This window comes from Anolis carolinensis, chromosome 5, assembly GCF_035594765.1.
Source record: "Anolis carolinensis isolate JA03-04 chromosome 5, rAnoCar3.1.pri, whole genome shotgun sequence".
In the NCBI taxonomy this organism is placed as follows: domain Eukaryota; kingdom Metazoa; phylum Chordata; class Lepidosauria; order Squamata; family Dactyloidae; genus Anolis; species Anolis carolinensis.
The window spans coordinates 92,595,964-92,622,484 of record NC_085845.1 but is presented as its reverse complement, the minus strand read 5'-3'; the positions used below and the strand labels follow the sequence as shown (position 1 = coordinate 92,622,484).

Genomic DNA, 26,521 nt, shown 5'->3' with positions numbered 1-26,521 from the left:
TAAAACTATATACAAGTTTTACTGAAAGCAGTAATAAATACAAACAGACTTGAAGACAATGGACACAGGACTTGACTTCTCAGCAGACAGTACTCGACTCAACTCAGAACAGAACTGATGCAATCAGGGGGCCGGGCTGTGGCGCAGGCTGTTGAGCAACCAGCTGCAACAAATCACTCTGACCAAGAGGTCATGAGTTCGAGGCCAGCTCGGAGCCCCACGTTTGTCTTGTTCTATGTTAAAGGCAATGTTTGCCTTATATGTGTAATGTGATCCGCCCTGAGTCCCCTCCGGGGTGAGAAGAGCGGAATATAAATACTGTAAATAAATAAATAAATAATGCATACACACTTGTGTCTGGATACTCCCCAGCTCCAGCCACACATCAAGGACCTCACAGCTTCTTAGGAATTAACTCTTTCCAGACTATGTTACACTCTGGATGATACAATCAGTATGCAATACAGGCAAGACACAAATTTCATTTAAACACTACCAATACACAAATCCCACATTAACACTTCCCAAAGTAAATCTGATTATTACAAAGCATTTTCTTTTGAGAAGATTATTTTTCTCATTGTTTCACTAATGTATTCTGAAGAAAAAAGGTGTTTCAGTGGTTTGGTTGTTTTGTGTGATCAATTCTTAACTCCAGATGATGAGGGAATACTATTTTTAGTACAATCTCAATAACTTAACCTTTCGTTTTCACTTCAAAGTTATAATCTAGGACATATTCACACATGCATGGAATAATTTTATTTCTCAACACAGTTATATTTTTGCTGCCTAAATATTTTTCTTAGAAACTTGTGTTAGTTAAGGTGATGCAAAAAGTACTACATTATGTGTATACTGATATGAGGATATTATTCTTTCATGCAAGTTTCTATAGGTTGTTGTAGTTTTCAAGCTGTCATAATTAAGTAATGATTGAAATCTAACACAAGAATTACATGTCACTGAACTACATGGGATGTTTGGGCTAGTAAGATTTGAACAGAGGTGGAATGTTTAGTCTTCAGGGCAGGTAGAATTACACTTGGAACTAGGGTGTATCACGCTGCAATCCAGAGTAGACTTGTTAATAGTAATTGTAAAATTTCTTCTCGTTTTTTTCTTTTTTTGGAAAATGTGTTTCTTGCTCTAGGTATCCTAATACTGTATCTTCTTTGTTAGATTGTGTTCTGTAGTTTTCCACTGGCTTACCTCAATGCTTGTTTATAAATATCTGTTTTTAACTGAATTTTTTATCTTGTTGGACTAATCATAGTCCAGGTGATTTACAATTAAATGGTCAATTATTAGCCAGCACATACACTCTCTTGCAAAGAGTGCTGTAGAAAACAAAACTGAAATCAACATAGGGACAGGAATATTACATAGATGTTTTCACTGTGGCAACTTGGAATTGGTCAATGCTACATTGAGATTATAACAGTTGGCAGATCATTAATGTGCCCCAAGGCTGCATATGAACACACAATGATAAATCAGATTAGTTATCCACCTAGTTCAGTCTTGCCTCCCTTGATCTGAAAAACCTATCTTTGTTGGAAAAGTATTCTTTTAGGCTCTCCCTGTTGAGATTATTTTTACTAGAGTTGTTAGGAGTGAAATGTGTAATCTTTGCCATGCAAAGTGTCTGCTCTGTTGACAGATGGGCTCACCTGAAAAGGTTTGATTTGTCCTTTTCTTTTCCCTGGTTCTCCCTGAGGTGCTGATCTCTGGATGATGCACAGACTCCACAATGACAGATGATTCAATGAGAATTTGGCAATGACTATACATGAACACTGTATCCCATAATTCACAGTTACATTTAAACCAGCTTTATATTTTATTCATTCTAAACCATGTCATCATGACACTTTGGAACTCATGTAGCAATATCTGATAGATCTAATTCTAAACAGTTCAATTATACAGCTGGATCTAAAAGAAAGGATTTGGTTATGAGAGAGCAAATGATATGCTGTTTACTAGTGCTCAACTGCACAAAAGCTGAGGACAGTCTTTTATCTTGTTAGCCGACAATGTCAGCCAAATTTCTTGTTTTGTTTCTCAGGCATAACTGCATTGCAGGAGAGATCCTTGCAGGTACTGAACCAATACAGGTTCTCCAAAATAACATTTTACATTGTATCCTAACATTAAACCTGTTTTATTGTGACATTTTCCATTATTTTGTTTCCAACTGAACTGCTTTAAGCAATAAGAATGCTACAGATGGTTTTTATGGGACAACACATATAATTGGGACAAATTTGGGTAAACATATTCAGATCTGAACCTTCGAGCAGACACCTTGATCTAAACAAAAGTTTCTTCTTCTACACTCACAAAAGTTTGTTCAACCCAAAACATGTGGGTGGGTAGAAATGAAGACACAGAGTCAGATCAGCAGCTGATGGTCTTCCAGATGTACTGGCAAAGACAGAAAGGAATTGCAGCCTTTTGCCTGTAGCTTATATAGGACTGAGCCAATGTTTCTAGTCCTCCAATCTTTGTTCATTTGTCATTAGGACACCTGTTAAGCATTAGCTAAAAATCAAGGTTTTGGAGGCTTTTAAAAATACTTTTTTGTTCAATAAGAGGTAGTTAGTGCCTGCTGTCTAACTGCAAGTGTTTTTTCATTCTAGCAAGTCATGGTCAGCTGCCTAGATATAGGCAAAGGTTGGTGTGGAATACGATCGATTCTGATGAATCCGATCGATTCATCCTGTATAAATCTAGCCAACAGTGTTTAAAACTAAGTGGAATGAAGCCATGAGCAAAAGTATACTCAAACCACTCTGAAAACACAGGGCATAGACTAAAGAGCACTCTTACATGTCAAAATACATGTGTACTCAATGAGGGCTCTTCTTGGATGAGCAGGGGAGGAATCCACAATCTCATGGGCTATTCCCCTCATCAGAGGTGGGTGTCCAAAGTTTTTTTTTTTGTTGCAATTATGTTCTTTGACTCTTCTGTCTTTTCCTCAGTTTAGATAGCCTGGTTTAAAACTCCTGATAGTATTTATCTTATAGAACTGAAGGAATATCGACAGAAAATAGAGGTATCTTCCCAGCTCCATTCAAACAGAACTGAACTTGCTTAAGGAACTGAAAGAAAGTTTAAAGAAAATCACAGCATCTTCCTAAATGCATCTCAACCACTTGTTCAGAACTTAGCTTGAATCACCTGACCTGGGGGTGGATTGTTCTTCTGCAAATACAAGAACAAGTATTCATGATAAGTAATTCTCTAGATACTGCAGAGCAATCGACAATCACATGGAATACACCCAGGCCCTTAGATTATGGGTGGGCATGGCTGCCCTATTATCTGAAGTATTTTGCATCCAATACCACTCATGTATATCCATATGCATATTTTTCTTATAAAAGGTTTTGAACTTGGTGCTGTGCAGATATCCTCTAAGGAAGTGGAGACAAACCCTTAATATATCCAAATGTGTTCCGGCCTTATGAACACTATAATAATGTAAGTAATTGGTCCTATCCATCTTGCTTTTAGCTGTCCTGTGTAAAATACACTATGGTAGATTTCAAACTCCACTATATTAAAACATAATACATAGAAGCAGGAGGACATACAACTCATATGCTCTCTAATAATGGCCACTGTGATGGACTGGATGAGGGCCAACAAACTGAAGCTTAATCCTGACAAGACAGAGGTCCTCCAGGTCAGTCGTGTGGCTGATCGGGGCATAGGGTGGCAACCTGTGCTCGATGGGGACACACTCCCCGTGAGGATGCAGGTCCGCAGTCTGGGGGTTCTCCTGGACTCAGCACTGACGCTTGATGCTCAGGTGTCGGTGGTGGCCAGGAGGGCTTTTGCACAGTTAAAGCTCATGTGCCAGCTGCGACCGTACCTTGTGAAGTCTGACTTGGTCATGGTGGTCCACGCCTTAGTTACCTCCAGACTGGATTACTGCAATGCACTCTACATGGGGCTGCTCTTGAAGACGGTTCTGAAACTACAGCTAGTACAAAGATAAGCAGCCAGATTAATAACTGGAGCTAGCTACAGAGAGTGGACAACCCTCCTGTTTAAGCAGCCACACTGGCTACTGATAAGTTTCTGGGCCCAATTCAAGGTGCAAGTTATCACCTACAAAGCCCTAAACAGTTTGGGACCTGCTTATCTCCATGATCGCCTCCTCCCCTAAGAACCCACACAGGCCCTAAGATCATCCCGGGGGGGGGGGGGGCTTCTATTGCTCCCACCTCCGTTTCAAGCACGGTTGGTGGGGACGAGAGAGGGCCTTCTCCGTAGTGGCTCCCCGACTCTGGAACTCACTCCCCATTAGACTGGCTTTTTCACTGTCCACCTTCCGCCGGAGTCTAAAAACATGGATATTTCAGTGTGCTTTTGAGTGAAGAGGCCACCAGCCATGTATCTCGTTTTCAAATGGTGTTGCACTTGAATATTGCCCCCCCCCCATTTTATAGGTTTTAGTGTTTTAACACGATTGGTTCCTTGTCCTCCCCCCCCCTCTCTATTTTTACTCATGGACTTTACTCAGAGTTTTGCACTAATCACCCTTTGTACATAACAATTGATGTCTTGGTTTTAATAACTGTCATGTGATGTTATTTTATAACTATGTTATTATATTGTGTTTTAAATGTATGATTGTTTTTCTTATGCAAGCCACCCCGAGTAATGGTACAGTGGGCCCTTGCCATCCACTGGTGTTTGGGTCCAGGTTCCTCTAAGGATATCAAACTCCATGGATGCTGAAGACTTACTATATAAAATTCCATAGTAAAAGGTTCACTTTTTGGATTAAACATATATTTTCAAGCTGTGGCTAGTTGAATGTGGGGACTGCATAATCCATGGATACAAGGGGCCAACTGTATTCATTATGGAACTATGTAATCTTCCAAATAAGAATACATATTATCTATCTTTCTAGTGGCAAAAGTTGCACTCAACAACACTACTAAAAAACTCATCATCAACAGCAATTCTGGTAAATCATTTAAAATCCCGCAGGCATGCCCTCCATTAAAAAACATCATTGATATCTATAGAAAAGAAAAAATATTTAAATGGGCTGATGAGACATATATTAACATATATAGCAGTTGAATCACTGTTCCCTAAATTGAGCTTTTGTTTGTGATAACGGCACAGTCTATGTACTCCAATTCTATGGATATTTCTTGAAAAGAGAAAGTAAGGATATAATTAAAATCTGATCAATTTAGACTCAAAAATGCTTTTAATGCTTTCAATTTCATTTATAACTGCAATAAAATAATTTCAAAACCTTTCAGCTAAAAAAAATCCCCACCAAAACAAATATACTGAACTGTAACAAAAATTAGTAAGCATAAACTTTCACTTTATGGACTTCTTTGTCTTCACATTCTCTTTCCTTGTCGTAATAATAGAAAGTATTGTCCCTTCTTTGGAGTTTCTTCACAAATCCAGTTTCCGGCCACCTTTCAACCTATATACAGAATAACAAAGGGGGGAATGCCATTTTAAATGGCTAGCAAAATACACATTTAATTTAAATAAATCCATAAATACATTGCACAAACAATTACTAGGGTGAAAATTCTTTCTTTCATAAAACTGCTTAAATATATGAATTCTGTTACCTATCATGTAGCAAATCCCTACAAATACACACTTCAATCCAGTTAGAGGGAAAGACATGCAAATATGGGCACTACACATGCATTTCCTTAGCTAGTCCATTCGTATTTATTTATTTATTTATTTACAGTATTTATATTCCACCCTTCTCACCCTGAAAGGGACTCAGGGCAGATTACAATGAACACATATATGGCAAACATTCAATGCCAACAGACAAACAACATACAGTATAGACAGACACAAAGGCATTTAACATTTTTCCAGCTTCACGATTCCGACCACAGGGGGAGCTGTTGCTTCACCGTCCACTAGTAGCTGTATTTCCTCATTCCTTTCCTCGTGTTTTGCTGGCAGTTTTATGGTGTTGTAAATTAGTTAGCCTCCCGCATAAAGCGTACCTAAATTTCCCTACTTGACAGATGCAACTGTCTTTCGGGGCTGAATAGGTCAACAGCAAGCCGGGCTATTTAATGGTCGGGGGCATAACCCGACCCAGGCTTTGAACTCATGACCTCTCGGTCAGTAGTGATTTATTGCAGCTGGTTACTAGCCAGCTGCGCCACAGCCTGGCTATATACTAATGAAAAATGGCTTGAATCCCACAGATCAGTTATCTTTAGGTGGAACTGGAAACTAGGTAATTTTCCACTTCCCTTTATTTCTCTCTCACTGCATGCAGTTCTGTTGAACTTGGAATTTATGTGACCCAGTTTAAACAAATAGACTTTAAATCATTACAAAGGAAGCCTGATACTATTTTTCAGTTGTGGTGTTTTCAGCTCTGGAAAATCATTTTGAAGGAGGTAAACCTTGATGAATACATTTTAAGAATCACAAATCAATTCATCCAGCCAGGTGTTTAAGATCCAACTATTCTGACTCTAAATGGTTTTTTCCCTACTCACATTGAATAAGATTGACCACTGCGATTTTATTGTGCTTCCTTTTCATGTTCTTCCTGTGACCAGGGAAATGGGGCTACTGCATAAAGAGCAGGTTCCAAACCCCACAAATAGCAACAAAAGGAGTCCTTGTGTTCTATATCAAAATGGGAATAATGGAGCCCTCAGTGTGTTCTTGAATAGCAACCCGGAGCATCCTCATCATTGCCTATGCTGAACAGTGCTGTGAGGAAGTACAGCTCAAGAACATTTAGAGGGACACAAATCCCCTACCCCTGCCCTATATACAAATAGCAGATATTTTTATCTTGAGTATGTAATTTCAACTTATGTAATTGAAAAGTGTCCACTTATTGCACACTATGACGATGCCAAGAAAATGGGAAGATCTCAGGGTTTGCTTAAAAACAAAAATAACACTTTTTAAAAACAAGAATACACACACACACACACACACAACACCCATTGAAGAGCACAGATTGCTGACAGGTAAGAAAAGGAAAAAGCGTTCTTCCCTTTTCAACCCTATCACCTCTCATGCCAGCTTCATAAAATAAAATGTTTCAAACATTTTGTTTCTTCCCTTGTAAGACTTGAGCTATAGCAGTGGCTTCCATAAACATTAAAATTATACGGACAACCAAAGTGAACAAAGCCAAACCTTCAGTCCTACAATATTTGACTGTTTTACCAAGTCTTATGACCAGTATTCATGGGGCTTGTGGGCTGTTCATCCCAATTAGTAAAGGATACTTTCTAGTACATTTAGGGCTCAAATGTTTCTTATGCAAATGTTTGTGGTAAAATCTGCTTTGATAAAAACAGAAGAGCCCATAATGTTAAGAGAGTTTGGTGGCATATGCATGTGATCTTATCTGATTTTGTTTTCAAATAAAATCTCATCAGATCGCCATGATGACTAAAGGAATCAAAGGACACATTCTAAGGGTGATAAATTCTCTGAAAAAAAATCAGTTTGTGTAAATCCCATTGTAAATCTCAGTGCTGCTTGGTGACTACAACTGCATGGGACATTTACCTGGAAAGAACATATTGGAGTTGTTTCTTTATATTCTTAGAGTGACATGCTACAGGGCCTATGTGTATACCTGATTCCAGCATTAAGTGCCTCTGAAGAGAAACACATCAAATAGTCAATGCATAGTGTTTAAAGAATAGACATCAAAGTATTCCAATAACATTCCCGAGTCCAGATTCATTGCAACTAAAGAGAGACATGGCCACATCACCATATCTGGCAAAAGCATCTGCATGCAGTCCTTTGATCAAATACTACTATGCTATATTATGCCTGGCTGAATTTAAAGGAGATGCAGCTACCATCCTAGCAATTATCTTTCTTCCATTACCCATTATAAGTATGATTCCTATTAATTGATTAAGAGTAAAAAATAAGCACTGGTTATTGTTTCTAAAAGGCTAAGGGAATCCATTTTTATGGATGCATGACAGAAATAGTTGGTCCAGACCTTCCTTCATTGGGAAGCACTTCTGAGTCACTTTTCAAAATACATAAGCTGTGGGAACAAATAGAGTAATTGTGCTGGCTACTGTTCACTTTTGGATATTCATCTACATTTATGCTTATTTATCAATGCAGTCCTAGTCCTTTTTCATTACTGCACTTCTGGGCATATCTACACTGACCACTTAACATGGAAACTCAAAAACGCAGTGGTCAAATGACACATGGGGCAAACATATGCAGGAGCACACTTTAAAGGTTTTGAACTGGGAGATGCAAAATCTCAAAATCTCTTTTAAAACAACAGGATTCTTCATTAAATAATGTAATATTTCAAATTATCAGATCTTACCATATCAACATGCTTCACTTGTTTATACTCAATTTCATCCCTGTATCCAGCCTGCTGAAATCTATACAGATTCTCAACTTCATTTGACCACGTTTTGGCACGCTTGATGGATTTTGGCTTGGTGTTAATACTGGTGGACTCTCCAGAAACATTCCCAGTCAATTTGCTGTAATTAATAATTTTTTAAATAAATTACAGTCAGACATAAAAAGTGAGATCTAAAAGAAGGTATCACATTAATGTGGATGTGAAACCTTGGTACTCAAACATCTATGAATACTCATCAAAGAATTTCATGATAAAACTGGCATCTTCATAAATTAGTTCCATAGGGTACACATCTGTGGAATAAAATTCTGTCTCACTTTGGGAGCCTTTTGGAATTGAATGAGCATTTTCTCTTTGTCACCATAAAAGATGTCTGAGGGGGCAACAAGGGACTATGCAACCCCCTCCCCCCCCCCAACTATGCAAAGCTCCCTAACATTTTGTTTTGTGCTCCAGCTTTAGCTTTTTTTGGCTAAAATACCTTACCAAAATTATGGTGCACATTAGATTTGTGTCATATGGTAATCTTAGTGCTGGGCCAAAATCAAAGGGATAAGTTGCTTCAGTGGGACCAGGAGCTCTAATTTGAGAGATATCATTTATAATTTAATTGTCATAGCTCAATGCTATGCAATCCTGGGATTTGTAGTTTGGTGAAGCACTCACATTTTTTGGTGGATGAAGCTCAAGACTGTGTCAAGCTACAGCCCCCACGACTCCATAGCATTGAACCAACGCAGTTAAAGTGAATTCATTATACAGCATAAATGCACCCCAAGATTTTTCTTTCCATTGCTGGAAGTTTTGATGTTCTAACACTTTTGCCTTTAAAGAAGAAATTCTAAGCAGGCAGCAACTGTAATGGCCATATTACAAAGAGTGCACTTTTTGCTGCTGCACATTACATTCATGAGCAAATACTTTTTCTGGTTTCTGGGTTTTGACAGTTTGGGTTAGGTGCACATTAGATTCAATGGTGTATTACTTGAGTAAATGTGAGTATTTATTTATTTAGGGTATTTAAATAATAATAATAATAATAATAATAATAATAATAATAATAATAATAATCTTTATTTATACCCCGCCACCATCTCCCCAATGGGGACTCGGGGCGGCTTACATGGGGCCATGCCCAGAACAATACAATATAACAAAATATAATAGAACAACAAATCATAGCACATTAAACAACACAATAAAAGAAAATATACACTACATTAAACAAGGTCAAAGAACAATAAAACCAAGGGCGGGCCACATGAACACTAGATTAAAACTCGAGGTGAGAAAGGAAGTAGGAGTAAAAACCACAGAGGACAGGATCATAAAGTGGCGGTGCGATCTGGAGGACAAATATTGAAGGAGAGCAGCAAAAGGGATGTATGAAGTGATTACTCTCCAAAGGCACAACGGAAGAGCCATGTTTTCAGGTCTTTCTTAAAGGCTGCTAGTGTGGGGGCTTGCCTAATCTCACCGGGCAGTGAGTTCCACAATCGGGGGGCCACAGCAGAGAAGGCCCTCTCCCTTGTTCCCACAAGGCGGGCCTGAGATATTGGCAGTGGTGACAGGAGAGCCTCCCCTGACGATCGAAGGGCTCGGGCAGGTTTATGATAGGAGATACGGTCACGAAGGTAGGTGGGTCCCAAACCGTTTAGGGCTTTATAAATGATGGTCTGCACCTTGAATTGGGACCGGAAGATGAACGGCAGCCAGTGGAGCTCCTTAAACAGGGGAGTAGATCTCTCCCTGTAACTCGCCCCCGTTATTAGTCTGGCCGCCGACCGCTGGACCAGTTGTAATTTCCAGGCCGTCTTCAAGGGAAGCCCCACGTAGAGTGCATTACAGTAGTCCAGTCTAGAGGTAACTAAGGCATGCACCACCGTGGTCAAGTCAGACTTCACGAGGTATGGTCGCAGTTGGCGCACAAGTTTGAGTTGTGCGAAGGCCCTCCCGGCCACCGCCGACCCCTGCGCCTCAAGTGTCAGCGCTGAGTCCAGGAGGACCCCCAAACTGCGGACCTGTGATTTCAGGGGGAGTGCAACCCCGTCCAGCACAGGCTGCCACCCAATACCCCGATCAGACGAGCGACTGACCAGGAGGGCCTCTGTCTTGTCGGGATTGATCCTCAGCTTGTCCTCCTCATCCAGTCCGCCACAGCGGCCAGGCACTGGTTCAGCATCCGAGGGGCTTCCTTGGAGTTAGATGGAAACGAGTAGTGGATTTGCGTGTCATCTGCGTAGAGATGGCAACGCCCTCCAAAACTCCGGATGACCTCTCCCAGCGGTTTCATGTAGATGTTGAATAGCATGGGGGATAGAATAGACCCTTGCGGGACCCCACAGGCCAATGGCCAGGGGTCCGAGCAAGTATCCCCCAGCTTCACCATCTGGGAACGACCCTCCAGGAAGGACTGGAGCCACAGCAAAACCGTGCCACCGAGCCCCATCCCAGAGAGCCTCGTTCTTCAGCCACAAAGGCTCTCAGAGTGGCTAACAAATCATTAATTGTGTTGTCGAAGGCTTAAATCATTAATTTGCCATCAGACTTACAATGTAAACAAGATGTAATAATAAATAAGATGTAGTCAATAGGCACAATAGAGTTGTGTTTGGCTGGCTGCCTCCCACTTCTTGGCCAGAGGAATGGCAGTAAAAGATAGTGGGAGGGTGCATTTATATAATGTATGCATAAGCAAGTACAGTTGTCAATTATGTTTTTGTACTCTGCCTGGGACCGTCTATAATCTAATTTTGTTGACAAAATTTTGGAAAATGGTATGAAAGCCACTATAATCTCCATCCCAACTGCGACTGCCCTGGCCTTGGAGGAAGAGGAGAGGCAGGCATAGCTCCATCATGCCTAGGCCCAGAAGCAGATGAAGGGCCTTCCCTCTCTAAACCAAAGGCCTTGGTCTCAGAGACAGAGAGAGAGGCAAGCATAGCTCCATCATGTCTAGGCCTAGAAGCAAAGGAAAGGCCTTCGTTCCATTTTGTGGCCTCTGAGCCACAGAAGAATAGTATTGCTGGACTTTATTGCCTCCCATGTTTCATCGTCTTTTCTTTTTGTGTCATATCCTTTTTAGATTGCAAGCATGATAGCAGGGAACTTTTATATTGTTGTGTTACTTGTAAACTGTCATGTACAGTGATACACAGTAACAACAATAAGATCCTCTGAATTGATTCTGGCCATGAAAACCTTTTACAATACACAAGTGTTTACCACAAGTGTATTGCTGCCTCTTCCCAAGAAGTTATTCTAACCCAGAGACCTTCTCCCTCCCAATGTCTGTTCAGCAGTTATTCAGAGAAGGCACATGTATTGCAAGGAAATAAATAAAAAACCCTTGCTTTTTCATTACACTATGTAACAAAATTTGTTCCTGATTTGAAAATATTATTTCCTGTTAAATTGTGCAATACTTACTTTGAAAGTAGTTGTTCTACTTCAGAAACTTTGTTTTGTGGCTGCCACAAACTATGTTGAATTGGTTGCGGATCTATGAGATATTCATTAAGAATTATAGCAAAATGTGCTACAGGGTGTCCTACAAAAACAAAGTTTTTGCAGTTTAATAAATTGTTTCCATGTTTTTATGATAGAACCCATTTGAAAATGACATTTATATCCCAGGAACAAAAAATTGTGTTACATAGTGTTATCTACCATGACACACAGAGATTAAGAAAATACATATACAGTAATCCAAATAACAAACATTCACTGCTCATATTTATCTCTTGGGATGTGATAAATATATTTAAATAATATATGTCACTGATCTCTCAGCAAAGAGTGAATGTGGACTTACTCACAGATTGACTTGAAAATCATATATAACCACCACTTACATGTCTTCAAGGCCACCTGTTTCTCTACTGAAAGAAGTACCAGGTTCATCTATCATATTTGTTTCTCCAGAGAAGGCTGCAGAGGATACATCCTTACTATCCATGAACATAACCGGGCTTTCCATTAGAGCTGCTGAAGAAACAAAGAGACAGAATATGATAAATGTAAATAACATCACTTACTGTGCCATAAACTCACCATTTTCTTGAGCAAAAAATATATATGAATAACTTAATGAAGCTCTAGAAAAAAAGGGAGAATCTGGTTTTTGACTGTGGAAACTCTGAGTCCCCTTCTATACTGTCCTTATATCCTAGGGCCTCATCCCAGATTATCATCTTATCCTGGATTATATGGCAATGGAGAATCATATATTCCAGTTCAAAGCAGATAACCTGGGATCAGATCCTGGGATATAAGGGCAATGTAGAAGGGACCTGAATGTGTTCTGTGCACCTTTTGGGGAACAAAGGTGACCAGAATGAATGTACTACCTGCTCTCTGGATATTATTATTGCCATGCTGCATAATCTGTAACAAGTATGGTCCACTGCCCTGCAGGGATTTCACCACCTTTCAACATCATTGTTGGCATGCATCAGGGATCAAGACTCTCACCATTACTATTCACACTCTGCATGGACACTGCTACAGCAGATTTGCAGATTATGCATCCCTGGACACTCCTATATGCAGATGACATAGCACTCGGCCACCAAAAACATGTAGCACTTCAACAACAACTGCAGACATGGAGCAATAGTGAAAATGGATGTCAACCGAACATACCCAAAATCTGGAATGTGGCCTTCAAACTGGAAAAACAATTCAAATTAATGGAAAAGCACTAAAGGAGGCCACCCAATTTAAATACCTATGATCACTAGTCTCCATAGATGGTAACACAATGGCAGACATATGGTCACGAATAAATGCAGCTGGGTTGAAATGGCGGCAATCTACTGGCACTCTGTGTAACTCAAAAATGCCTGAACAACTCAAGGCTAAGATCTACACTTCAGTTGTTTGCCCAGTAGCCGGCCAACAACAAAGGGCCCTTCTACACAGTCATATAACCCAGAATATCGAGGCAGATAATCCACAGTCTCTGAATTGAACTGGATTATCTGTGTCCACACTGCCATATAATGCAGTTCAATGTGGATTTTATACAGCTGTGTGGACGGGGCCTAAGAAACATGAACACACCATTAACACATTGGAAATGACAATGCTGAGATGGACACTTGGCTTGACGCTTCTCAACCATGTGCCAAATCTGTCAAAGACTAGAAATGAAAGCGACCAGCAAGAAAATACAGGAGGCAAGACTACAGTGGTACAGCCATATAATGAGAAGAGAACTAACATCAGTAACACAAAGAGTTTTGCATTTGGAGAACGTGGGATGGTGACCAAGCAGACGGCCAAAGAAAAGATGGATGGACACCATCAACGCAAACATGCGTGCTGCCAACCTGAGACCTGAGGATGCCCAAAACAAAGCCCTGTGGAAACGACAGTCACAATGCTAACCCCACCAGTGGGAAAATAGCTTAAAAAGAAGCATAATCTATAATCTCAGGAGAGTCCTGGGATTGTACAGTTGGACCTCCATATCCACAGACTGTCCCAGGTTTCAATTGTACATGGCTTGAAAACACCTCATTGCAATGCTCATCAGCAAAACCAAAAAATGAGGGATGATTGAATCTGCAGCTGGAAAGCCAGGCTTGCCCATTCTTGTCCTACACCTCACTTCTGCGGGACGGAGGAAGTTCTGCGCGTCTTTATGGTCAAAATAGGGATGACTATGAGCCACCGCCATGTGCAATAAAGACCAAGGACGTTGCTCCGGGAAACTGAGTGACAGGGGGCGGGACTAGAGGACCAGCCAATCAATGACAGTCCTCTGTGAGGGGGAAACATAAACACCCAGTTTATCAATACACAGGCACACACCCCGCCGTCGCGGTTCCTTTCCCGCTGAGTCGGCTTTCAGCGTTTCACAAGCAGACAAAGCCAATTCTCTGCCGCCGTGGAACCACCGCTGGAGACCTCAAACAACCGCCCCTCTGCTCTGCGCGCACCTCGCGCCAGCTCCGACGTCGCTTTGCTCCCTCCCTCACCACAGACCCAGCCACTGTGGTGGGTTGCTTCGCAACCTGGAGCGTGTCCTGCTCCCAGCTTCCGTTGAACCAATAGGAAACGCTTCAGGGGCCGCCGCGTCTCCCCTGGCTGATTTGGAAAGGCGCTGTCCAAAGCGGCCAATCGCCTGCGACACGTTGCGCATGCGCTCTTGATTCGTTCTTTGATTAACTGCCAGCGCTTCTGGAGTGGCCTCCTAGTAGAGTCAGGGCTCTTCTACACACATTGAACTGGATTACATGGCAGTATGGACTCAGATAACCCAGTTCAAAGCAAATATTGTGGATTCTCTGGGTTATATGGCTGTGCGGAAGGGCCCTCAGCCCTCTGCAGGGAACAGCATTTATATTCCACCCTTCTCACCCCGAAGGGGACTCAGGGCGGATCACAATACACATATAGGCAAACATTCAATGCCTTTTAACATAAAACAAAGACAAGACAAACATAGGCTCCAAGCGGGCCTCGAACACATGACCTCCGGGTCAGAGTGATTCATTGCAGCTGGTTACAGCTGGCTTGCTCTCCAGCCTGCGCCACAGCCAGAGCCCATTTGCATTGGAGAAGCCATTTGCATTGACATATAAAATCCATATACAGTAGAGTCTCACTTATCCAACATTCATCCAACATTCTGGAATATCCAACGCATTTTTGTAGTCAATGTTTTCAATACATTGTGATATTTTGGTGCTAAATTCGTAAATACAGTAATTACTACATAGCATTACTGCGTATTGAACTACTTTAATGCCAAATTTGTTGTATAACATAATGTTTTGGTGCTTAATTTGTAAAATCATAACCTAATTTGATGTTTAATAGACTTTTCCTTGATCCCTTCTTATTATCCAACATATTCGCTTATCCAACGTTCTGCCGGCCTGTTTATGTTGTATAAGTGAGACTCTACTGTATTCCAATTCAAAATACATAAACTGGATTGTATATGGCAGTGTAGATGGTGGCGTAGTTTCAAAAGATTTCTAGCTGCCTCTGCCAAAGAGTGCTGGTGCCTCTCCAAACGACAATTTCCAGGATTCCATACTCTGGAAAAATACAATTCTGGCCTTTTCTACACTCATGTAAAATGCAGATTATCTGTTTGAACTAGATTATATGGCTATGTAGATTCATATAAACCAGTGCAAAACAGTTAATGTGGATTGTCTGCTTTGATAATCAGGATCATATGGCAGTGTAGAATATATAATAATAATACTTTATTTATATCCTGCCCTCCCTCAGTGAGGGGACTCTAATAATTCCATTAGCAGATAAAGTGGTGTCAAACTGCATTCACTCGACCGTATAGATGCTATATAATCATAACGGATTTTACTATGAAATTGAGGCCCATTCTACACTGCCATATAATCCAGATTATCAAAGCAGACAATCTAGATTATCTGATTTGAATTGGATTGTAGGTCTACACTGCCATATAATCTGGTTCAAAGCAGATAATCAGGATTATATGGTGATATGGATGGGGCCGGAGTTAGGACCCTTCTACACTGCCATATAATCCAGATAATCTGCTTTGAACTGGATTACATGAGTCCACACTGCCATATAAACCAGTTCTAAGTAGATAATCAGAATTTTATATGGCAATGTAAAAGGGGCCACAGACCTTTTTTGCACACTACAATAATAGCACTTCCATTCTGTTTTGGCCCTTTCTACATTGCTATATAATCCAGATTATCAAAAGAGATAATCCACATTATCTGCTTTGAACTGGATTATATAAATCTACAGTGCCATATAATCCAGTTCAAAGAGGATAATCTGGATTTTATATGTCAGTGTAGAAGGGGCCTGAGTCTACAATACCATATAATCCAGTTCAAAGAGAATAATCTGGATTTTATATGGCAGTGTAGAAGGGGCCTGAGTCTACACTGCCATATAATCCAGTTGAAAGATGATAATCTGGATTTTATATGGCAGTGTAGAAGGGCCCTTTGACTGCCAGTGCAGAATTATAGCAATCTGACAGTGCTTTACACTCTCATGGCTCTATCCTGGGACACGTAGTTCGGTGTAGCTTTCTGAAAGGCCGCAAAATGCGTCACAAACCCAGGGTCTCCATAGTTAAAGTGGCGCCGAAAGAGCTATAAATCTGCAGCGTCATTGTTTTCCTTCTCTCCCCCTCCCCCCCCCCCCCCCCCCCGCAATCAGAGAAACGCCTGACTCAGCAGTACAAGGGATGGCAGGATGCCTCACGTCGTTATGGCCCCGCCCTCTGGCGACTTCACGCCGGCGCGCTTGCGTCAATACCAAGCTTGGCAGCTATTGGAGCCCGCCTCAGCCAATGAGGAAGCTGCGCGGAAAAAGAGCGCGGCGGAAGTCTTCCTCTGATAGTCTGCGACAGGCGGCGCGATGAGCAGCTTTGGCGGGGTTATGCGGGAATACCCGCGCCTCTCCATCGACCGCTTCGACCGGGAAAACCTCCAGGCCCGCGCTTACTTCCTCTCCCACTGCCACAAGGGTGAGGAAGGCTTCCCCTATTGTCACATTGTATAAATAAAGGCACATTTAGCTGCCTTTTCCTGTTTGGCCTATGTTGTCTGCAGTGGGCCAGAGCGGTGTTAGCAGTTTTGGGATTGGGGGTGGGTGCATCTTTTCTGTCCAATTAAAGCAGTTTGGTCCTGTAATAAATACTATTTTAAACATTTAAAACCATTTAAAAAGGTTCTTTTATTTCGTTCACAATCAGATATAATATATCACAGAGCAATACAGAGAAAGAAAATAGACACATAAAGACTAGCTACATAGGGTACACAAAGAAAGGGGAATTTGAATTTCACTAATAATAATAATGAGGAGCACCTGGTGGCACAGTGGGTAAAACCACAGAGCTGCTGAACTTGCTGACTGAAAGGTCAGCAGTTTGAATCTGGGTAGCGGGGTGAGCCCCCAGCTTCTGCCAACCTAAGGTAAAAGTTTCCCCTGACGTTAAGTCCAGTCATTTCTGACTCTGGGGTTTGGTGCTCATCTCCATTTCTAAGCCGAAGAGTCAGCGTTGTCAGTAGACACCTCCAAGGTCATGTGACTGCATGGAGCGCCGTTACCTTCTCGCTGGAGCGGTACCTATTGATCTACTCACATTGGCATGTTTTCGAACTGCTAGGTTGGCAGAAGCTGGAGCTAACAGCAGGCGCTCACTCCGCTCCCGGGATTTGAACCTGGGACCTTTCGGTCTGCCAAGTTCAGCAGCTCAGTGCTTTAACACACTTCGCCACCAGGGCTGCCAACCAAGCAGTTCGAAAACATGCAAATGTGAGTAGATCAGTATATACCGCTCCGGCGGGAAGGTAACGGTGCTCCATGCAGTCATGCTGGGCACATGACCTTGGAGGTGTCTATGGACAATGCTGGCTCTTTGGCTTAGAAATGGAGATGAGCACCAACCCCCAGAGTTGGACACGACTAGACTTAATGTCAGGGGAAAACCTTTACCTAATAATAATAATAATAAAACTTTATTTGTAGACCTCCCTATCTCCCCGAAGGGACTCAGGGCAGTTTCCAACATGTATAGCAAACATTCAGTGCCAAAAATGGAAAAACATACATATTACATCAAGACAGACCACATTAAGCAATATAAAAGCAACCTAACTTTAAGCTTAATAACAGACAAAATAACCAACAGTGAAACTTAAATGACCCATACAAATATAATGCTTAATATAAAATTAACACTGAGTAAAAACATTTTATAAAAACAATAAGAACAGTAGCTAAAACCTTATAAAAGATGACATGATATGCAGCAACCAACAGGCTGAAGTCACTAAACATTCAGCATTATCATGATTATATATAGACACATACAGACTCTGCAACTTTTAATTACAGTTCATTCATCCTTTCCTTTTAGCTTTTCAGGCTTCAATCTTAAGATGGCATCTCTAGACTATATAGACCCCAACAATACACCTTTCATACAGTTCCATTCAAACCATATCATTATATTTATCCATCGCAGTTACCACTGCCATGGCTCATGACTGTGTATTCCTGAGTTTTGTAGTTTGGTGAGGCATCAACCCTTTTTGGCAGAGAAGGCGTAAGAACTTGTAAAACATCCACTTTCCATGATTCTATAGCCATGGTGGTTAAAGTGGTGTCAAACTGCACTGATTCCCCAGTATAGATGCATCCTATGACTCCGGAGTTTGGGTTTGGATGCTCAAGATCCGCCAGTGTGTTTCCATGACTGAGTGAGGAGTTTGCACTCTCTCAGCCTCAAAGCGAAAGCAAAGTTCTGCTGAACAACACTTGTCAAAAAGCCCCGTGATAAGTCCATCTTAGGGTCACCAAAAGGCCAAAACTACTTGAAGTCACACAGCATCAAGACTCACAGCCTTTTTGCAATTCAATCTATGTGTGCTCATTTAATTTCTTCTCATAGCATTGTAGTGCCATGATAAAAGTAGAATAACATTATTGTCATTGTACATCGTACAACAAAATTAAATGCCATCTCCAATCATATTATATATTTACAAATTGTAAAACAAGCACCTATCCTTCCACATTCAAATTGCTATTGCACAACCCCTAATGCCACATCAGTATGAAAACCACAGAGTTCAATATAGTCACAGCTCTAGGATAAAAGCTCTCAGCCTATTTGTCCTTGTTTTTATCATCGTATACCACCTGTCAGATGATAATTTTTTTAAAAAAAAAGAATATCCAGGGTGATTCTTAGGAATATGTTGAGCTTTCTTAAGGCAACAGGAATTATAAAGTATTTCCAAAGAGGGAAGAGGGCAACCACTAATTCTCTGGGCAGTAGTGGTAGCCCTCTGGAGTGCCTTCCTATCTGCCACTGTGCAATGTAGAAAACCATATGAAATTGCAATATGTTTGAACTGTGGTTATTATTACAAAGACATCTGTTGGGGGTGCTTTGATTGTGCTTTTTCTGCATGGTAGAACTGCATAGCCTATGGGGTTGCTTTTATTTGTCATTATTACAAAAGCTGGGTGGCCATCTGTTGGGGGTGCTTTGATTGTGCTTTTCCTGCATGGCAGAAGGGTGTTGGACTGGATGGCCCCTAGGGTCTTCCACTGAAATACAGTAAAGTTTATGTTGGTTAAAATTGTCCGTCATTTTAAATATTTTATCTTCCTTCCTTCTTTCCTTCCTTCCTTTTTTGTACTACAAGCAAGATATGTGCAGTGTGCACAGGAATTTGTTCATGTCCCCCCCCCCCCCCCATTACCTCACACAAGCATTCTCTATCCATCTGCCACTGACCTGGCCCATCTGTCAAATTTTAAAATGCAATTTTAAACTTTGTGTCCAAAAGTTTATTGGGGCTCCACGAGAAACCTTTCCTTCAAAAAGGGTTCCGCGACTTTAAAAATTTGAGAACCCTTGGGTTAGAATGAACCAAATAAACTCAATTGTGTCCACTGAAGTGATTTTTTTTCCTCCCTAACATACTGAATTCTTCACAAGTCTTGAGCATTTTGCATTACAGGACAATGTCTACAATGAATTTCAAGGAAAGAAACCATTGTCACCAATGGACACAAATATGGTGGCAGTCCCTGGCACACTGGGAAACACAATGAATTGCTGGTTCTCCACATTAGATCACCTGAGGCTTAGGGTTACTAAAGGGTGGGAACATCTTGAAGGCACACACAGGAATAAATCTTAATGGGGAGGTACATTTCTTGCAGTAGGGCCTTGTTCCTTGAAAAATGTCTTTATCTCTTAGGTTCTGCCTGTTGCTATGTGTAAAATAAAACCTCTGACATACACAAGAAGATATGTTATGGAGGGATGACCCTAACTTTTCCTTTCTCTGTAAATACAAAAAAAATTGATTGCATTGTTGTGACTGCGCCTTCAGGGATTATGGTTGATGGGGATGGAATTCGAAGAGGAAGAAAAAACCCTCGTGATGAGGGTTCACTGGAGGAGTTGCGCAGGAAGCGACTTAGAGAGCTATATGGGGGATCTTCTGAGGAAGATTCAGATGGGGAGATGGACGCTGAGGAACAGGTGGTGGCTGGGGAAGCGGGCACTGAATGGGCACAGCCACCGGAGATGTCTGGGGATTTGGGGTCTATGGATACTTCTGAACCTGGGGTTTCTGCAGGAGCTGATCCCAGTTGGGATGCTTGGAGAAGGGAGGATGGTTCTTTAAGTGTTCATGGGGCTAAGTGTGGGCAGGATGATTGGGACTCCGACGAATTGCTAGGTACTCCAGATCCACGAGCTCTAGCTGTGTGGAGCTCAGACTCTGAGTAGATTTGGGACACCTGGTGTTTGGGTGTGAGTGTTTTGTCACCCAGGAGAAAGGGGAATAAAATGGGAATGTTTGGCCACTGCACCTTGCGTGTGGCAAGGTGTTGCTGAGGCGCCATTGGGATCTCTGTGTTTCCATGAAGACTGGACTTGGACTATGATTTGAATCTGCTGATATCACCTAGCTTGGCTCTCGCTGTGTCTAATCCTGGACCTGTTTTGGATGACTGCACCCTCTTCAGACCTTGGATCGGAATTTGACCTTGCTACTGCCTTCGCCCTGTGATTGATGACTACTATCGGCTTTTGACTCCTGGCTTGCTCTTTGGACACCGCTGTTATCTCCTGACCTGACCTTGGAATCCCGGACGACGTCTTTTCACCATCCTTTTGGAGCCTTCGGCTTTATCCACATTGTGGAAGCAGTCTACTGCATTCTTAGTTTGTTTGTTTGTTTCCTGACCAATTTGGTGTTTTCTTTTGGGAACTGTTCCTTTGAAAACTACAGAGCCGGCTGGCAGGGCTTGGACTCAGAAAGTGCAGTTTGCACTAAGTTTGTTTAGCTTTGTTTTTACCTGCTTGTGTTGCTGAATTATATTTTTGTTTGAACTGCTCTTGAAGCACTGATAGTGAAGTGTTTCAAGGTTTTTTCTGTGTTAACATTACTTTTTGGCTTATCTGCTGAATAAACTCTATTTTTGTTCGCTAATTGGCGTCTGACTCTTGACAGCATTGCACACGTGGCATGCATTTCAAGTTAAAGGCTTCAACTACAGTGAGATAATTTTACGACTCCACACTGTTTTTGCTTTTATGTGAATTTGGAGCAGCCATATAAGGAAATACTTCACTGTTTTTGCAGGAAGAAGGAGCAATGTCTCCCAATATGTATTTTGAACATAATTGTATTCAAATTGAGTTTGCCTTATGGTGGCCCCATGAATCAGCCTTCCAAGATCTTGCAGACTCAGGGCAGCTTCCTTGATTGAGGCCCCTTCTACACTGCCATATAAAATCCAGATTACCTGCTATGAACTGAATTATATGGCAATGTAGAAGGGGCCTGAGTTTGCATCTAGAATGCAGTCTTTCTCTTTTCCTATTGCTTTATGTCTTCCTGAGCATTATTGACTTTTCTAATGAGTCATGTCTTATGATATGCCTAAAGTATGTTGCTCTTAGTTCAGTCATCTTGACTTCTAGGAATAGCAGGCTTGATTTGCTTTGAGACCCATTTATTTGTCTTCTTAGCAGTTTATAGGAGACTACATTTCAAATGAGTTGACTTTTTTCCTATCGGCAATATAAGCCTTGCTAGTATTTTTTTAAAAAAATAATTGAATTATACAATAAATTATTTAGCTGATGATAAATCAGCTGTACCAACCAGCAGCATTTCAGCATTTATACTGACTGGAAGACGTGTGTGTTTTCATGTGAGGAAGAGCATCTGAAACTAATGTGAAACATTTTTACATGCTTATCTTACTAAATAATTGACTATACCCTTTTGAACTTCAACTGATGCTAGTTTTCTACCCCAGACTAAGATATTTTTTCTTAGTGTGATGGATTTCTAATATAAATGTTTATTGAATATTTAGATCACATGAAAGGCCTGAGAGCCCCCTCCATGAAAAGAAGACTAGCATGCAGGTAATCGGTGCCAACTTTCCATTTTTGTTCAGAAACAGTATTTTTTTCCCTTTAATAATATTTCTCAGTCTCTTGCTCCTTTGATTTTCTATCTTCTGGGTTTTTTTACACTTAAAGTTTCCACGAACACTATATTCAGTTGAAATGGACACATCATAATTCCATGTCATATATTAGCAGTTCAATTTGTCATCAATTTGTCTACTCTTTTTCAAGCTAATCTTAATTATGTGGTTAAGAAAAATAATTTTGAAATATTGAAATATAGCTTTTGATATGCTGGATTAAGTCCTTTAATTTGCTCGTTGTATAATGTTATTATAGAGTCAGCAGATTTTCCCATTTTTCGCTTTTCCTGATTTTTCACTTAAAGAGTTTGCACAACTATCAGATGGATCTGTTCATATTTAATAGTGCAGTGTCTGCAGCACAGATTTTTATATGTCCAGGGAATTAGTCATAATAAAAATTCTTTTCTCAGTTCATTTATCTTGAAAGATAATTTGTCTTAGACTGTATTTAATTATTTGTTCAGTTTATATCCCATCTTCTGCCAGGATGGCATCCAAGGCAATTTACTGGAACTGGAAATTAGAAATCATGTCTTGGGATATAAATAACTAGGGTAACACCTGAGCTATATAACTAGAATACATATGATATCAAAAGTATGCTTCACTCTATATTGAGTGGTTGGGTCGAGGAACAAAGGACTTATTCAAGATATTATAGATGTGTTTACACAGTAGAATTAATGCAGTTTGATACCACTAACTACCTTGTCATAATGCTATGGAATCTTCAGAGTTGCAATTTTCCTGAGTCTAGCCTTTTCTGCCAAGTAACTGCAATTGCCAGGATTACATAGCACTGAACAATGGCAATTAAAAGTTGACTTATACTGCATTAATTCTTCAGGGTAGATGCAACCTATGTTTGAAGGCCTTTTTACACTACAGAATTATAGAACTGTGATTCTACTTTAAGTGCCATGATTTTATCCTGTGGAATTCACCTGATAACAGTGTTACAAAATTTTTGTTCTTGAGTTGCAAGTGTCATTTTCTAATTGGTTCTATCATAAAAACATAGAAAAGGTTTATTAAACTGCAAAAACTTTGTTTTTGTTGGAGACCCAACAGCACATTTTGCTAGAGTTTTTCAATGAATATCTCATAGAGTCTCAACTGATTCAACATCGTTTGTGGCAACCACAAAAGCAAAGTTTCTGGAGTAAAACAACTATTTTCAAAGTAACTACTGCACAATTAAACAGAAAATAACACTTTCAAGCCAGGAACAGAAAATTGTTTAAATTTTGTCACATAGTGTAATGCTTTGGTAAGGCGCTAATGCTCTCTTTTTGAGAGTTCTAAATAATTTCTCCTAAGCTACAAATCCTAAGGTTCAGTAGGATGTTCCCATGGTAGTTAAAGTAGAAAAAAAAATCTGTCATTATATAGTACGACAGTGCCCTGGGGTTTGTAAAGTGTTCTTCTAGGTTGACTTACTTTTAAATAATAGCCCACTAGACATAGTTTATGCATATAAATCCCTCTCATTTCAAAAGCTTTGTATAAGATGCATGGAAGTTGCTTTCTGATAAACCCAAGTTCCCAACACTCCACCTTGGTTATTCATTGGTTGCTGTCATTATGTTTGCTTTCCCTCCCTAAAGCACCTTTTTTCTGTTTTCAAAGCTTAACAGTTCGTCTTTACTGTTCACCGGTAACCAAAGAGCTGCTACTAACTAATCCAAGATACAATTTTTGGGAGAATTACATAGTAAGTTGCCAGTCTTCTTGTATGTTACAACAAGCATTTCACACTTTGTAACCAGACATTTATGCGAAACAGGAGTAGTAATAGCATCATCATAAGGAAGTGAACTTATTCTAAAAGGCTAAGTTTAGCTCATCTCATTCATCTGTCACATTGTAAAGTAAAAGGAAAATAATTAATTATTAAGGAATTTCCTTCATTCCTTGAAACTATTCATCTTTGGAATTTTTCCTCTCCCATGTGCAGAAAATAGCTGCCTCTTAAAAAAAGTTTTTGCTGTGAGTCTTATTTCTTGATCAAATATGCATGCTATTTTTTAATTTAAATGTATTTATTGCAATACATCTCATATGTTTTTTGTTTGTTTGCTGTAGGTTGCTCTTGAAATTGAAACTCCTACACAAATTTCTCTAGTTGATGAAGCATCTGGTGAGGTAATTAGCTTTACTGGCTGTTATGACATTTCAGTTAAAATAGTCTCTAAAAGTGGGTAGGAGTTCTATTTGTTTTGTGAATTATATCTTTGACTTAGTATAAAAAGTGGGGCAGAGGGATGGCAGAGGATCCCACTATGTTTTTTCCTACATTTGTTCCAAATTTCATGTTTGCTCGACTTTAAGATTGTCACATTTTCCTCCTTTGCTGTTTGTTTGTACTTAAGGCCGGCAACTTCTAGCAGTACATTGTCCACACTTTGGCCCTAGCCACCCCTGGGTCCAAAAGAGCAGTGAAAAAAAAACCTTATATTTGGAGGCCTATATACCTCTTTAACACTTCAGTATCTATCAAAAGGACTATAATTATATTGTGAAGGGATATTGATTGGAGAGATAAACACAGAATGGTCAGGAACAAGGCATATGTTGTAATCCTGCCTATATTACCGTCACCTCTCCTGATATATTGCATGGTATAGGTATATTGCCTACTCCTTGCTATCCATAGTTGGTATTAATTAGTAAATGAGTCTCCATTTCTTCTGTCTGGTCCTAGAAAGAAGATATTGTTGTAACACTTCTACCAGCTGGCCACTGTCCAGGATCAGTCATGTAAGAATTTTGCTTAGTTAATGGTAGTGACTTAAAAATATAACATGTAGATTTTAACAACATAAAAGTTTTAAGTTGGTGCTCAGATGTCATTTAATTTAGTTTATTATGGATGTATTTGCTAAGACTTGCATCCATCACCTGCTCTTGATTATGGGCGTCAACATTTGTGAATTTTAATGTGATAGACTCACACAAAACAGTGTATGGTAATCCCACTCAAACTGAATTTCATCGTATATTAAATACTAAAATTAGATTTGTACTCAACTACAAAGGGGAATTTGGCAGCTTACATGAAGCTAACATAATCAAAATAAAATAACTGTAAAAAGAAAAAGAAGACTAATACAAAATAGACAGCAACAATTTTAAAAGCCGGTCACAAAATTAAAATGTGAGTTGTGGACCTCTGATTCATATTTATCTGGCCCTTCGCTTGGATACATTAGAAAGTAGATTTGAAAGGTGAGTTTGAGGATATTGCTATAATTAATATTGTGTGGAAGATTCTAACCAGCTCCTTATTTAGCTAGAGCATGTCCTCATCATCTTCAACCAAATGTCCACATATTTAATAATAATAATCATAATCATAATAATAAAACTTCATTTATACCCTGCCACCATCTCCCCATGGGGACTCGGGGCGGCTCACAATGTTACAAAAGTAACAGCGCAAATACATTATCAATATACACAGTTTAAAACACAAGAAGATGATAAAACAGAAGTTAAAACAAAGGTTTATACAACAGTAATAATATCAAACAACCACCAATGCCATTCAGTCAACTTCAAAGGTGGGGGGCGGGGGGACTATAGCAGCAATATAAGATAAAATCATTGAAAGGAACCTAATAACATTCAGAATAGAATTATAATGAGGCTGGTCATCCAATGGCTGTCTCTCCAAAGGCCAGCCCAGGTTTTCGATTGTTTCTTAAAGGATGGTAGGGAGGGCACCAACCTAATCTCCCTGGGGAGGGAATTCCAGAGCCGAGGGGCCACAGCTGAGAAGGCCCTCTCAGCTCTGTAACTCCCTCCCCAGGGAGATTTCTATTTCAGACTTCCCTGATATGGGAGGGGCAAATGGTTGGGGGGGGGGGGGTGTTGCAGCTAGTGATACTCTGCTCTTCCTCCAGATGTTTTTTAAGTGCATGGAAGTAAATGTCCAAATGTATGCTTTCATCTAGGTTTCTGTTCCAAGGTGAAAATGGCACTGTGTTGTATACTGGAGACTTCAGACTTGCAAAAGGAGAAGTGGCCAGAATGGAGCTATTGCATTCTGGGAACAGGTATGAGATCCTAAATAGTATACTCTTT

The 26,521-nt window shown here is 40.3% G+C and overlaps 2 protein-coding genes across 11 annotated transcripts in view; one reads left to right on the top strand and one right to left on the bottom strand.

The window, feature by feature from the left end:
- Window positions 1-26,521, bottom strand: part of meig1 (meiosis/spermiogenesis associated 1) — a 26,988-nt gene continuing 467 nt past the window's right edge. The window contains exons 1-4 of one of the 9 annotated variants that reach the window (XM_008121453.3): window positions 14,365-14,607; window positions 12,274-12,406; window positions 8,372-8,537; window positions 1-5,476 (exon numbers count right to left, since the gene is read on the bottom strand). In XM_008121453.3, the coding sequence (XP_008119660.1) occupies window positions 5,348-5,476; window positions 8,372-8,537; window positions 12,274-12,398 (420 nt within the window). In that variant the 5' untranslated portion in view covers window positions 12,399-12,406; window positions 14,365-14,607 and the 3' untranslated portion in view covers window positions 1-5,347. The other 8 variants (XM_003227986.4, XM_008121451.3, XM_008121452.3 and 5 more) reach the window with 8 other exon arrangements.
- dclre1c (DNA cross-link repair 1C) overlaps window positions 16,757-26,521 on the top strand; it is a 23,093-nt gene continuing 13,328 nt past the window's right edge. The window contains exons 1-6 of one of the 2 annotated variants that reach the window (XM_003227990.4): window positions 16,757-16,919; window positions 22,313-22,364; window positions 24,065-24,149; window positions 24,521-24,580; window positions 25,140-25,195; window positions 26,392-26,493. In XM_003227990.4, the coding sequence (XP_003228038.1) occupies window positions 16,811-16,919; window positions 22,313-22,364; window positions 24,065-24,149; window positions 24,521-24,580; window positions 25,140-25,195; window positions 26,392-26,493 (464 nt within the window). In that variant the 5' untranslated portion in view covers window positions 16,757-16,810. Of the gene's footprint in view, window positions 16,920-22,312; window positions 22,365-24,059; window positions 24,150-24,520; window positions 24,581-25,139; window positions 25,196-26,391; window positions 26,494-26,521 lie in introns of those variants that run through there. The other variant, XM_008121459.3, reaches the window with a different exon arrangement.